The sequence below is a fragment of the Lissotriton helveticus genome, chromosome 3_1 (assembly GCF_964261635.1).
Source record: "Lissotriton helveticus chromosome 3_1, aLisHel1.1, whole genome shotgun sequence".
Taxonomy (NCBI): domain Eukaryota; kingdom Metazoa; phylum Chordata; class Amphibia; order Caudata; family Salamandridae; genus Lissotriton; species Lissotriton helveticus.
In genome coordinates this window covers 411788051-411803567 of record NC_136061.1, presented here as the reverse complement: position 1 = coordinate 411803567, position 15517 = coordinate 411788051, and the positions used below count along the sequence as shown (strand labels likewise).

Below are 15517 nucleotides of genomic sequence, written 5' to 3'. Positions count from 1 at the left end.
TTCCCGGCCTTATATGCCTGGAGTTAGTTTTTGCCACAGGTGTTTCTTTCTTTGGAGGACGTACAAATGGCACTGTCGATGATACTACCTAATGAGATCACTTCAGCTTTGATCCATGGCCTTTGCAGTGGACTTCCCAAGTGTTCGAATGCTCTCATTATTGGCTTTTAGGGCTAGCCTGATTTGATGAACAAATTTTGCCGATCTTGCTAGAGTCATTGTATTGGTGGTTGACAGGCACAAGGCCGATGCTTCCAAGCATGTTGTTATGTTCTGATTGAGGCAAATCGATGCAACAATCGCCGGCGTTCATTGTTGAGATGAGAACAGCAGCAGAGAGGATGCAGCCAGGATTCCCTTGTGTAGGTACACAGCCTGCAGGTTTTGGAGTCCCCTCTATAAGCCCACGTGGGATTGAAGTCTGCTATTCCAAGCGTGGTCCGCCTCATAAATAGAATAGTCCTTTGTTTTCCCTTGGTTGACTGTTAAACTATTGGCGATGTTAAAACTGTTTAGGGCCGTTAATGCTCTTTGTAGGCCAATCTTCGTGTGATCCATTATAGCCGTGTCATCGGCGTACCGTAGAACCAGTAGCCTCACTCTTCCTAGTCTGGGGGCTACTAGGCTGGCACCTTTTAGGGCCTCTCCCAGGTACGCAGTGTATAAATTAAAAAGGATGGGACCCAGGACACACCCTTGTTTCAGGACATTTACTGTAGCTAATTTGGAGGAAACTGTCCGAGCGCTTGTTTTGACCCGCACCCCGTCGGCCTCATATAGTGACATGATTGCCTTAAGAAGTTTTGGTGGTATCCCCCGCTTTCCTAATTTCCACCATAGGCATTTTCTGTCCACTTTGTCGAACGCTGTGCTATAGTCTACAAAGCAGCAGAATAGTGGGGGATGATTCTTCGAGGTTGCCTGGGCGGAGAGATATGATAGCGCCAGGACGTTATCCATAGTAGATGCCTTAGACCTATAGCCAGTCTGGTACGTGGGTATTATATTTTCCTCTTCTGCCCATTTTTCTAGGTCGTTGAGTAGCAGGCGTGCGTTGGCCTTGGCCTCCAGATCGAGCAGGGCAATGAGCCTGTAGTTTGACGGCTGTAGACGGTCACCTTTTTTGAAGATTGGAAATAGTATAGAGCCCCTCCACGAGTCGGGGGTAGCGGCAGTCAAGTAGGTGTGATTGAAGAGCGGAGTTAAGAGTGCAGCCCAGAACTCAGGTGCATGTTTGAAAGCCAGCGCCGTCATTCCTCATGCGCTTGATGGTTTTAATGACCTGTCGGGTGTTGGTCCAGGTTGATAAGGTATCGTCAGCATCGGCCGGGGAGCTGTTACCCCTTGGGATATTAGCTGGGCTCGAAGTCACGACTTCTGGGTATGTACTAGTCTGTGGGGCTTCCTCGGTAGACTCTGCCTTGACCAACGGTGGGACTTCGTTACTGGAGACTGTTGCATATAGCTGTTTCACATATTGAGTCCACTCTTTTTCTGCCACCCCGTTTTCTGTCGCTGGTCCTCGGTTGCTCAGCTGGTTGATGTATTTCCAGAGTCGTGCCGAGTTCTTTTGTTTCAGAAGGGTAAAAACTTTAAGCCATTTACTTTCCGTGTTGGCTTTTTTGAGTTCCCATTGCTTCTTCCTTATGGAGGTCCGCAGTGCGGATATCGGTGGCCCCTCTATTTGGCTGCCCCCTCTTTTCTTTGCTACGAGAGCCTTACGTAGAAGTTTTTTAAGCTCTCGTAGGTCCTGGGGGCAGCTATTTCTTCTGCTGAGTTGCTCATTTATCTTAGGTTTTTTTTGTGGAGTGGGGTTCCCGAGCTTGTTTTGTAGATTCTCAATGATTTGCTCCCATCCTGTTATGGACGGTTCCACTGCGAGCAGACTCCCTTCCTGTGCCTGGGCCAACCATGTTTGTAGTTTCCCTTCTGTCGTATCCGACCACTTGATCCACTTGATCCTCCGCAGGACACTGTGTTTCTCTCCCCAATGGATTGGTAGGGGGTTGCGGACGGGATGACCAGCTGGAATATTGCTCTTAGTGGCCTGTGATCGCTTTCCTGACGATTCTCGACTTCAAAGTCAGTCATTCTATCCGCCAATTCTCCGCTTATCATGATTTAATCAATTCTGGACACGTTCCAAAAAGTGGGCTGAGGTTGCCAGGCATTCTATCGGGTTTTTTCAGTGCATAAGTTGATGTTAATTTGTAACTGAGGAAAAGGTCATGCAGAGGAGCCGCCCTTCCTGATCCCCGAGGAAGGCTTACCAATTTGTCTAGGTCTTTTAAATTAAAGTCCACAGCTAAAATGACCTGGTGTGTTTTATATTTATTTAGCAAGTCCTCCAGGTTTTGTGCCAGTGCCTGCAACTGATCTCTCATTAGGGTCTGCGCTGGGTTGATGTAACAGTTTAGTACCAGCAAATGAAATGGATGTTTAGTGAAGCTCAAACCTCTTATTTGAAGCGCTTGTTGACCAAGGGAGTTCACATTGATGGCAGTAGCAACAAGGGCACACTCATATTTTATGAAAATTGACAAACCGCCTGCGGGGCGACCAAAAATGTTCCTTTTCGTTGCTGGTATATGGAATTCATAATACCCTGCCAGAGGGGTAGAAGTCAAGGCCCAGGTTTCTTGGAGACAGATTATGTCTCCACTTTCCAGGAACTGCTTTAGGTTTTCGTTGTTACCAATTTTGCTAATCCCTGCTATGTTCCAGGAGATTACGGTTAGTTGTGTTTTCACGCTGTTTCCGAGCCTGGCATCCCCTCTGAGGGGCTCGCAGTTGTGGCGGTTAGGAATGCTGTGTCCTCCAGCTTGCGGTTCCCTTTTGCACAGGGATAGGAGAGATGGTATGACTCGTTGATTGTTTTCACATACGATTATAATTCCCGATGGGACCCTTTGACCAGTCTGGCTTCTGTTTGAGGATCCCAAGCTGGTTGTCCCTTGCAGGACCGATCGAGTGGCCTTTCTCCCGCTGTCCGGAGCCAGGACGAGTGGATATTTTGGAGGCGATATTGTCTGAACTTCGATGCCCCACTCCGCGAGTATGATGGAATTTTTCTCAATGGCTTGTTGTGTTTCTTTATTCTTCAATCCCACCACAGTAGAGTCGCCATGGGTGCGCCATTCAAAGACTCGAATTTCACCCATTCTATATCCCCTGTTTGTGTCTTGTCCAGGGTGTCTAGATGTTTAAAGAGATGTAGAAGGTTGCTCCGGTTCAAGATGTCGTGATTTCCCTTGCAGCAAAATCTCGGAGTCAGAACCACCTCATAAACGACTGCTGGTGCACTCTCGAGGTGAGCCTCGGCTCCCATTTGTGTAGCTGGTTCTACTGGGGTGGTCGCTGACCTGTCACTTCCTTGAGGGGTTGGAGGAGGGCCTCCTTGCCGCCTGATGTGTTGATCGTCGTTGGAACTAGTAGAAGGGTGAATACTCAATTGAGATATGTGAAAATTGGCCGCGCGTAACACAGGTTTAGCCGGAGATGACTTTGTGGGCCGTTTTGTGACTGATGGGCTTATTCCGGCCGTTGGCTGGTTTGCCGTAGGGATGCTTTGCATTGCTGGTAGCTTTTCACCCTTTGTGCTCGAGGTACTTAATATTATGGTTTGTTTGTGTTGCTCTTTCTGTGGGGAGGGGACTGGGGGAATCCTTTTGCCCCAGTTTTTGTCTGTGAATATTGGGTGAAGCTGGGTTGCTTTTGTTCCCTCTTTCAAAGGTGGTTGCTTGGATTTCAATAGTTGTGGCTGTCTCACTTTTAGCTTTGTTTTTTTCTGTTGCTTTTTTAGCTTCTTTTTTGCTCACCTTGATAGGGGGGGATTCTGTATGTCTGCTATGCCTGACAAGTCTTCCTGCCTAACTGTTCCGAAGACTTCGCTGTCCCTATTATTTGGGCTTTGCCGGGCTGTGGGTAGTGAGGGGCTGGTATCTAACTTGGTGGACGTGTGCTCCGCGATTTTGCCGTTGTCGGCTATGTCCTTCCCCGATGGAGCCCACGGTGGCTGTGTCTCCTTCGGAGAATGACTGTTGTGCTTTGCTCGCTCTTCTTTGTTGGTTATCGTTGGTGCCGCGGTTCTCCCTTTCGCTATTTCCATAATTTCAGCTAGAAACTCGGGCAGAGAATCCCATTTCTCGATGAGGACTGAGCAATGACAGGAGCAGGCCCCCTGATTGGAAAGCTCGTGTTGGGAGATCCTATTAGCCAGGGCCTCCACCTTGCAGCTTATATCTGCCAAACGCCCGGCTATTGCCTGTAGGAGGTCTATCTGTAGTTCCATCTTAGTTGATTGCCACAGGAGTGCTTTGTTGGTGGCGATGTTTGTCTTCAACTGAGATGGATTCTCAGTGGTCGTGTCTGTACTACTATTGCAGATAAAATATTCAGCTTTCATTGTGTGAGGCCGTGGAGACTCTAGGAGCCACAATGAGATTGGAGTTAGATCGAGGGTTCTTTCAATCTTTTGTTCTAGATTGTAGAGGAATGATCCTATAGGCTCCCCAGCAGCTGGCAGCAGTGAGTCAGGGGAGTCTAGTTTGGGGACCGTCAGGTTAGAGAACTTGTGCTCATGTTCATATGTGGAACACCCTTTTAGTTGCAAGTAAACATTTCCTACTGGAGTTTATTGGCCTCTCACTTCTTGTTGAATGACATTTCCCTACACTTCTTATCCCCCATTGATTCTGATTTTTTTCTTATCATTACCTCATTTCTTGTGGGGTTTTTTGGGGATTAAGGGGTGGGGAGGTCAGCACTCTGGGCATGATGTGCGGTCCCCACTGGCCGCATCTGTAGGACCAATTCCTACTCCACCCAGGAAATATAATCCACCATTGTAAAGTTAACCCAAGTGTTGTCTGGCACCTGCTCCCTCCATGCCCACTCATCCTCCTTGCCACCTTCTCTGCATGGGCGTATACTAGGTAGCACTGGCCTGCACTACATTCCAGTTTGGGTACACCTGCCTGTGTACTGACTTTTACTGCAGTCTTGAGGTGGGTCAGAGGATCGGCAGGACGTCCAAAAGCCTCCTGTAAGTGGGCACCCAGTTCTGGATTATCTGATGGCATCAGCCATCTTGTATTATCCTGCAGGCTATATCTTTCTCCTTCCACACTTTAAATTATTTTACCACATACTTTTACAAATCTATTGACTAAAGAGCAGTAATTTTTAAAAACTGCTCTGAAAAGAAATGAAATGATTCAAGGCTTTTAGATCGGGGCACCCTCCAAAACATGTCATCCCTCTGTACTCACCCTCATTTGGATGGTGTCACCCTCCTTGGTATAATTTCCTACGTCCAACAAGCAAAATGTCCTCCATAGATATCAATGGTATCCACAACTTCGATCATCTCCATTGGCAAAACTACTAATCTCGCCCTCCTTCAATACCCAAAAGGGTCAAGAGGTATGGAATATATGCACCTATACGAAAGTTATGTGCTGCTCTAAAGTGTTGTGTCAGGCCTGGCGTCACGACTGGTTTTAAGGTTCAAACCTATTTATACCTACCTTGTCAGGTAAATATACAAAAATCGAAATTATAAAAGGCAAAGCAATATGCCAGACTCCAGCATATCACTTTTTGTTTTGCTCCTATTGCATGCTTTTTGTCGGTGCAACCAGTGCTTCATGTTGGGCCACCAGTTTGTCCATACTTGGTTCTGTGTTGTACCTGTGCTGCCCACCTCCCACAAATTAAACTGATAGGAACTTTATTTTCAGCATCCAGTTTCAAATTGTTTCACGTTTACGGGGCGTTTTATATCTTGCAAATTTAGCTTATGCTTTTTATGTAAACATACTCTATTAATCTGCATACTCGATACCATTTTCTAGACTGTTGCTGTCCCCCTGAGTAGGCGCTGTGGACTCCAGTGGTCTGCAGACCCCAGGTAAAGAACCGTTGCCATCATGGGCGTCCGCAGAAATGTTTCCAGGGGGGGGGGGGCACAATTTTTACTTCATCACTCGCCTTCAAGGGGGGGGGGGGCAACATTTTAACTTTATCACCCGCCTTCAAGGCAAGTTAAAGGCAGACGGCCCATTGTCATTCTTTATGTGATGATCAGCAGCAGACAGAATGACAATGGGCCTGTCCACAGTCTGCTCGAGGTCGGGGAGGGGCTGCTGCAGCCTCTAGAGTTCAAACAGAAGTGTGAGAGGCCCCTAGTGAGAGAGCATTTAAACTCCTGGGGCTTCTCGCAGGAGAACAGCCTGTTGTAACGGTGAAAATTACAGACCATAGGCGTCCGTCAAAGTCCTGGGACCGGCGATCCAGGGGGGGGGGGCAAGCGCTCCCCCTTGCCCTCCCCTGCGGACGCCCATGGCTGCCATGCCTTGGTCCTTGCCACAGACACCATGTATATTTGTCAGTATTTGCACGCTGGCAGCTCTCTGCAGTTTGGTCCCCTGGCAGCGCTGCAGAAGAACTTCTGTTAAGAGAGGAAAACTATTCAGCATACATGCCAACATTTCAGAAGAGCAAAGAGGGAGATTTTTTTTTAAAATCGGGAGAATGGGGCTTCAAATTGGGTTACTGGCGTGTATGGGCTTTGGAAGTGTGCTGCTGCAGGATTGGACATTTGAAACACAAATGTACGTTTTTTTTCTTACCTTTTACAAGCATGGAGCGCAATGGCAGGCTGAGAGGGTGATGCAAGTGTTGTCCCCCCCTCCCCCCCCCCGCCCCTGTGTGACACCCCAGCCGAAAACAGCTTCCTGTGCACACACACGCCCCCCCCCTTACTTCACAGGTCTTCAAAAGACAATTGCCTTGTTAATGACCCTTTGTTGTTTTTTCACCCCATCGAGAGCCCCTCCATGGCCACTTTGACTATTGCTGGAAAAATTAGCACTTCACACAATACTAAGCCCTGTCAACAAACCCCGAGGAATCGGGTTTTTGCTTGCAGGAATCGGGAGGCGGGAGACTAGCCTTCAAATCGGTAGTCTCACGCCTGAATCGGGAGGGTTGGCATGTCTGATTCAGTGCAACAGGCGTGGGCTGATTCTACTCGGTGAGGTCTACGATGGGCCCGGCTCACCCGAGAGTCACGGGATTGTTTGTCATCTCAGTGCGAAAATAGTTGACATTTTTCCTTGCGACTTCCCACTCCCTGCCTCTGTGTGCCTGTCTTGATTTGTATAATGCTTCGGGGACGGGAAACCTCCAGAAATGGCATTTCGCTGTGTGAAGTTCCTGTCGCGTAAAAAGCTGCGGGCATTTAGCTGTGAAGACGTAGACAGCACAATTCTGTTGTCACGTGCAGGAGGTTGCCCCTCTCTACTTCCTATAGGTCATCGCGGCGGGTGAACCTCTCGTGCTTATCGTCACGTGGCCTCTGGATTTCATTATTTTCGCGTTAACCAGTGGCGTAACGAAACTCAAGGGGTTCCCCTGCAAGGTACATTGCCCCCCCCCCCCCCCCCCCGCCACCTCAGACTCAATCATGACCTCTCAGACTAGGGCGAGGAGCCCCCCTGCAGCTCGCCCCCCTCCGCCCCCGCTCAGGGGGAGTGGGGGAGGGGGGTGTTACCCCAATGGTATTAACTGCTCAGTATGTTTGCCTTGGTTTACTTAACGTTCAGTGTCTTGTAATATTCTTTTTGGGCGGTGAGATATTCCATTCATACTTTCTGTTTTTAAAATTAGTACTCTCGATCTCCATTCCTATGGACTGGTCGTGTTATATTGGTTGTGCGTGGTACGGCTTCATGCCTATCGGGAATTATTTTTTTTTTTGATTGTTGGGAATCCAATGTAGGGTTTCAGTATCCTCTGTCTCTGACCCTCTTCAGGCTGGTATGAAGTAAATGAGTATATAATTGTTTTAAGGCGGAGTTGAGGTTGTTGGGAGAGTTGAGGTTCAGTTATTTGACTTTGGAATAAGAGAATAGGGCTAATCCTATAATGTTCACCTTTTCAAACTGTGTGATCCTGCAAAAACAGTGAGCTGTTCGAATCCCTATTATTAAACACCATATTAAAATATTTTTTCCCAATTATTTCAGGTATCCGGTCTGTTTGCTTCACTAATAATAAACAGTAAGATTCAATGATGGTTCTTCAGCACTGACCAATGGAGTCACCGGAAAGAAGGTAAGGAAACTGATCTCTACAAATGACTATATGTAGTGAACCATTAATGAAGCTAATTCATTTACAAACATTGTTGTACAAGTGTTCAGATCAGGAGGTGTTGCGTAGAAAAATTATGAAATCATTCCTTAGTGCCTGTATGTGCAAGAGAGGATGCCTCACAAAGGTGCGGGGGGGGGGGGGGGAGGAGTGCCTTTAAAATGCAAGTATTTTGAGCATTTTTGTATCTCTTGTTGTGATCAATTGCTTTGTTTTCGTTTCACCACTTATGAAGGCGCTCCTGGAATCCACAAATGATTGTGACTTTAAAGAGTTACGAATATTGGCTTCAAGGGAAATCGGGAGGTTTTGGAACACCCAACATGTGTGACTTTTGCCCTCTCGTAATTTTCTCTCTGAGGCACTGACATTTTTAAAATCTCATTCTTTCCCTGCTCTTCCGTCACGAAGATGACCACAAATTCACACATTAAGCTTGGTGTGTTTAAAAAACCCCCCAAAAAACGTAATTGGTTTTTCGTGGTTTCTCGAGTCATACATAGTTTTAGGTACATTTGGTACACGATTGTGGTATAGTAGCGTGGCGTGCATTACATCATGTACAAACATCAATATTTTACTACTAACAAGCAATGCGTACCTTTTCGTGCATTATACATTACATAAGCTTTCCTTGTGTAGCATCAGGAAAATAACTAACTAGGCATGCTTGCAAGTGCATAAACAGAACTCCTAAACTTCCCAACCCCCCACCTCTACTGGCTCTACTCCGGCTGGTATAGGTGTTGTCTAGTTTTGCCCTAGTTCCCACTTTTGTCCATATAAGGCGTGCTTGGCATGTATAATGTGTGTAATGGCGCTGCACGTTTTGGCTGTTCTTGGGTCGGATTCAGGTGATTGAGGACCGGTTTGCAAGTATTTCTCGCTTACTGCAGGGACGGGCGCAGGTTGAAGGGCTCCAGTAGAAGGTCCCAGTCCATTGATATCAGGGTTTTGCGCAGACAGCGGGCCTCTTCCCATCTTATGGCAGCACTCGCCGCACTACCCCATCCACCACCTCCCTGTGCCACACATACACTGTCGGGGCCCTTGCCGATTTCCACCGCATACTTATAGCGCGCTTGGCTATAAGAAATGCTAGGTCAATGAAGCGTAAGTGCATCTTTTGCGACTTTGGGCGCCGATGCATCTTGAGTATGCAGCTACTGGCTATCTCTCCTGTGGGAATGCCTGTCGCAGTTTTGATGCTCTGGACGACCCCCGCTCAGAATTCAGTGAGCACAGGGCAGGACCACAACATGTGTAGGATGTCAGCATTTTCCACCCTGCACCTTGGGCAGTGGTGTTGTGTGTCTGGTAACATACGCGGTGAGGTAGGCCCTGTGGAGGATCATATGCTGGATGAGCTTGAACTTGGCGTTACGTGACAGCTTTTTGGGATATTCTAACAGGGCGGTCCATTCCTTACCAGTCAATTCCTTTTCAAGTTCCCCGGACCATCTGTTACGCAAGTCAGTGAGTGAGATCCCAGCATGTGCCCTGTTGCCTTTATATAGCCATTTTGTGAGGTGACGCTCTTCTCCCATTAAATAGATTGCTGCGTGTGTCATGTATAGGTTGCCTGAGACCCCGTTTTCCCTAGCAAAGTTCTCATGGTCCATGAGAGCTCCGGCATTGAAGAGCACACTCACTGTGGTGACACCTCCCTCAGACCAGCTGGGGGGGAGGGGTTCCGTTTTGTGATTAGGCCTGTAGGTGTTGGAATACCTAGTAATGGTGTGTTGTCTGCGTATCGGGAATGCTGGCGCGTGTATTGTAGTACTTTCTTCCAGTACGTAAGTGCTGTGTGTACCAGCGTCGGGGCATCCTGGGGGTTCTTGGAGCGAGACAGTAGGAGGGTGTGTAGGACCCAGCGGTTGATGTCCTGAACCGTATATCCCAGTTCGTGCAAATTGCGTCCTGCCAGCCAGTATGACAGCCATTGTAGTTGACTTGCATAGGAGTATGTGCTGAGGCCAGGTGCACCCAATCCCCCTTATCTGTCTCTAATTGCAGTTTGGCTAGACCCACCCGTCGACGGCCATTCCCCCAGATCAAGTCAGATAGTAGCGTTACCAAGTGCATTAAATAAGGGAGTAAGGATTATCACTGGGAGGCTTGTAAAAAAATATAATATCCGTGGGAGGACCACCATCTTGGATATCGCCACCCGACCCATTATGGATAACGGCAGCGAGGTCCAAAAGGTTGTTTGGGAGCAAAGCGCCCTTATCGCTCTAGTCGGGTTGCCCTCTATTAAATCCCTCTGGCCCCTATAAATATTGATGCCTAGATATTTGAATGTGTGCTGCGCTACAGTCAGAGAGCTATCAAACTGTATCATATCTGGGCATACGCCAGGCCAAAAGAAGAAGGCTTGAGACTTAGCCTCATTTATAGCTAGGCCAGAGACTAGTTCAAATTGTCGGAAGATACCCGGTACCAGCCCTTGGTCATTGGACAGGTCCTTGGCATATATATGATTATATAGTCTGCATATGCAGATATCACATGCGTGGTGTTTCCTAGCCTAATAACCTTTTGTCCTGCCTCTGCCTGCAGTTTAATGGCCTGGGTTTTAGCGCAAGCACAAATAGCAAGGGTGACTGGGGGTATCCTTGGCCAGTGCCCCTGCCTACTGGGTATGTGCCCGAGATGTGGTTCCCTGTGCGGGTCCGCGCTGTGGGGGCTGTGTACAGTAGCTGAACCCATTTCAGGTACTCCGGTGGTATGCCAAATATCCCCAGCGATTTGACCATGAAGTCTCAGTGAAGGTTATTAAATCTAGTGTGATGCAACCTGCAGAGGTGGTCTCCATAATGTGGTATAGCCTTCTAATATTCAGTGATATGCTGCACGCTGGCATGAAGCCCCAGTGGTCCGTGTGAACTCATTTATGCAGGTATTGGGAGTAAGCAGCGTGCCAGTATTTTACTTAGTATTTTATATTCCGTGGTGAGTAGCAAGAGGGGGCGGTACCCTGTGATGTCTGTGGCAGATCGGCCCGGCTTAGAGATTGATTAAGCCTGGTGTGTGTGTGTTCCTCCTCACCCTCAAACAACAGTGTTTGCTGCTTGAAAATGAGATCATTACTTACTGATAAGCTTCACTACCCTGCTAAAGGTCCTCATCGTCCAAATCGCCCCAATCCTTACATTCTAAGGGTGGTCCTTCTTCCAGACAGGCCTTTATACATGCTAGTCCCGTTTTCTATGTCTACACACCCAACCCACCTTTAAATACTTCTCCTTTCCCCATCAAGTCATGTAAGTATCAAGTTAAGAAGAGGTGGAAAACCAAAAAGGGAAGGAGGTAGCGGGGTCTGACGTGGACTAGGAGGACCTTAATGGGAGTAATGAAGTTTACCGGGAAGTAATGATCTTATTACTGCCTCATAGGACCTCCTTGTCCCAGTCCTTAGGTAGTTAGAAAATCACAAACAAAGAGAAAGAACATTCTACAACGTTTCAGAGATGCATATTCATAGTTTATTACACACAACAATTACTTAATTGCTGCTTTAACAACACAAGAACCAAAATTCTTCATGGTAAAAATGAATCACATCAAGATGACAATGATCAACAAAAATATGATGGGAGTCCCATGTGACTGCCCTGTAGAACTCTTTAATTGGAACTCCACCAGGGTCTGCTCATGATGTGAAAACTGACTTGGTCAAGGGACCCTCGATATTGGAAAGAGAAACCTCACCGAGAGACTTGCAAACCTGGCAAATAGCCTGACAAACCCATCTGCTCAGAGTAGAAGGTGCAATCTTTTTTACTTTAAGGTACAAAAGACACAGCAGCAGACCAAGGTCAAGCACATAGATTCCGTTAGTTTTAATTGTCCAATTCAATTTCAAATGTCTAGCAAGGACATCAGACCATAGGGAATACTGCGCCTCACTACAGGTGGCGGGATGCGGTTCGTTTAATATACGGGCTACCAACTGACAAGGTGCACGCCGCTTTATATTGGAAGCGGCGCCCCCCCCCCCCCTTTTTTGGAATCACAGAGCCTTTTATGGAGTACTGCGCCCTAATACAGGTAGCGGTGATGCGGTTTATCTGGCACACGTGTTACCTACTGACAGGACGTACGCAGCCTTATATTGGGAGTGGCGCTTTTTTGGATTACATAGCAGTTCGGGGGACTTTGATTCTACATAAAGTGCACAATCTGATCTTCCTCGTATAGCATACCGGCTCGTTAAAATCTCTCTAGACCCCTATCAAAAAGGAGTGTACACTAGTACTTGGGGTACTTTACCCATGAACTTCGTAATTCTTGTCTGAATACAGTGCCAGATAAAAGTTTGTCTATGAACTTGGACCACTATCTGTGATTTCGTGAACACTGAACAACCCCGTCTCTAAATCCGCAGTTCTTTGATTTGATTCTGTATTGAAGAAATAGGAGGACCCCTTTATCAAGAGGACCCTATCGTTTGATTTTCAAATAAGGACAGGTGTTTTCTGACCTTCACTTGTGCTGATTCTCAGGACTAGTTGTGAGAATTGAATGCCTAGGATGATCTAACCTTGGTGACGCGGGTTAGTGAGGACATTCACATGTCTGTCGCAGGTCTTAAGTGCCTAGGTGCATTTTGTGTAAGCCCTGACGAAGTTCCCGTGGTACCAGGGGAACGAAATTCGTTGGCTGTGCCGTTTTTACGAAAGAACCAACATGAATAAAGAGAAGAACTTTTGAAAAAAAACTTTCCGCTTAACTGACTTTTTTTGGAGTGCACCTACCTTTTCTGTGGATCTTTTTTGCTTTATTCACACCACCAAAGGAACCCAAGATTAATTCAGTAGTCAGAACTTCTTAGTGTTTTGCAAATAAGGTAAAAAGGCTCTTTCAACATCTAGAAAACAGAGAAGCTGCTTACAATCCCTTTCTTGAAAGACTGAGAGAATTATCTCCTAATGCAAATGAAACTTTGAAATCACGTTTGGAATAAACTTGGGATCAGGACGTCATACTAGTCTATTGGTAAGAATCTACAACTATGGATAGTGGATTATCAAAGACACCAGTTCATTGAAACGCCTGGCTGATATGATGCCACTAATAAGGGAGTTTTTTCTGATACCCTTACCATGTCTGTATCTTCTAAAGCAGTGGTCTGCAATCTTTTCTGTAAGATCTACTTAGGCTCAATGAAAATCATCCTGAGCTTCTAATATTATCAGTGTTGTAATAATAACCACATCAGACAAGATTACATAGGTGGGCATCCTATGCAAGATTACCGGCAGTGGTCTCCTCAGTGCATCAGGTAGGTTTGCTGGAAGTATTGTAAAAAGGCTTTCAGTTTGAAATTCCTTTACAAGGATAATACGTAGCAGCCATATCTGCAGTGCCCACGGCATCAAGGCAATAACATTAGTGATGTCTCCACCAATGTCATACGATTAATCATTTAAATATCAGCTGAAAATATATTTTGGAAATTCAACTATTTTCTCCAAACTTAAGCTTATGAGATCTGAAAATTCACAGATTTTTGTATCAGATGCACACTTTTCAGATTTTTATTCATATAATAAGTCAGCCAAGCGAAAGCTTACATTTAGTAAATTGGACTATATACTAGAGCTACTTAGGGGTAGCAAGAGAGCTATCAGTTGCTCATGAGCTACTCGTTGGAGAAGCCTTTTTCTAGAGGTTCAAAGGGATGTAGTTGCGAACGTCTAAGGACAATAGGTAAATCGCATGTAAGAAGGAAAATATCCTTAACTGGTTTACGCAACTTAAAACATTTCAGCAAACGTAGAGCCAATGGGGTTACTTTGTCCAATTCTTTGTCATGGTTGAAGGAGATTAATTCTTGAGGAAACTTTATTGTACAAATTCAAGAATTTGAAAAGGATCGAAACCTTGTGGTGCAGTCGCGGCCTGCATGACACGTGGGTGAGAGAGGGCACGGGGATAGCGCAAGCATTACGGATGGAGGTGGGGGCTGGGGGGGTGACTGAGGTTTAATTTTCATTATTAAAACAAACCCAAAAAAACTTACCTTAGCCAGCCTGATCCGGTCCTGCGTTGTCTCTGCTTCTCTGCTCCTCGAAGGAAGCAGGCAGCCTCCCTCCCTTCCCCTAAGCCAATCACAACGTTGCAATGGTGATTGGTGGGATACAGCGCCCAGCCAGGCGCATATGGGGAGGCATGCAGCCTTCATGGAGACAATGTCAGAGTGCGCACGACAGGCAGGGCCCGCAACATTGGGCTAGCCACTCCTCCCTTGTTGCAGGACCGGCCACCAGCCCCCACCCAAACCCTTCTGCCTTCTTGCAGTGCAAGAAGCAGTAACATAAAATGGTATTTATACCATTTTATGTTACTGCTTCTGGCACTGCGAGAACGTAGTGGTGCGATGCTCCTGAGCCCACATGGAGGAGCCGCCTCTGTTGTAGTGTACACCATCTAGAAAAGACACCCCACTTCTTATACGAAGAAAGTGTAGATTCCTTACTAAATATCTGAATATCTTCCACTACTTTGGAAGAACACCCGATTCCTGCAAGGCTACTGTTTCAAGTTCTAGGTTGTTTCTTTTAGTTGGTGGAACCGCTCCAGTGGCATCAGTGGAAATTGGAAGAGGGGTTGGAATGTTTCGGAATCTGAAAGGACTCCACAATAGTGAAAACCATTGGCACCTTGGTCAAAAGGTAAGTATCAAAATCACTAACACCCTTCCTCCCGAATCTTCTGAAGTATCAGCAGGGGGAAGGGAAATTGGGGGGGCATGCAAGAGGCCCGAGGCCAGGGAATTGACAGGAAATCCAGTCTCATGCCTGTTGACAATTCGCTTCCCCACACAATACTGGAAGTCACACATTCTGGGGAGAGGCACACAAGACTATCCAGAGGGTCCTGAGTAGCTAGCAGATCTGATGGAACAGTGACTGAGACAGATGGTTACTCACTGATGAGGGGGGGGTTACGACTGAAACTGTCCGCACAAATGTTCAACACCCCCTGAATGTATACGGCTCTCATCAAGCTCATATTCCTCTCTGCCCAAGAACAAATGAGTCGCCAGCCTGTTTAATTGAGGATTCCTTGCACCTCCCTGTCAGTTCAGGTAGCATCTGCCTGCATGACTTCCTGTTCAAACTACCAAGTTCTTGCCTTTTAACTGAAGATGAAAACACCGGACTGCCTTCCCCACTGCAGCAAGTTCTCTCCAATTAGAGGAACAAATCTAGTCTTCCTCTGACCATTGTCCCTTGCACTCCACCTCCCCCAGTGTTGCACTTCAACTCCACAAGCTGGTATCTGCTGTCAACTAAATAGGAGATGGGATGTAGAATTGAAATAACAAAACACAAAAGTACCCTTGGGTCTT

General features: G+C 46.7%; 1 protein-coding gene across 2 annotated transcripts in view; it reads left to right on the top strand.

The window, feature by feature from the left end:
* The window catches only part of ALS2 (alsin Rho guanine nucleotide exchange factor ALS2), a 1284778-nt gene that overhangs the window by 62534 nt on the left and 1206727 nt on the right, over positions 1 to 15517 (top strand). For both annotated transcript variants that reach the window (XM_078680222.1, XM_078680224.1), the window contains one exon: positions 8031 to 8118. In XM_078680222.1, coding sequence (XP_078536348.1) covers positions 8099 to 8118 — 20 coding nt within the window. In that variant the 5' untranslated portion in view covers positions 8031 to 8098. The remainder of the gene's footprint in view (positions 1 to 8030; positions 8119 to 15517) is intronic.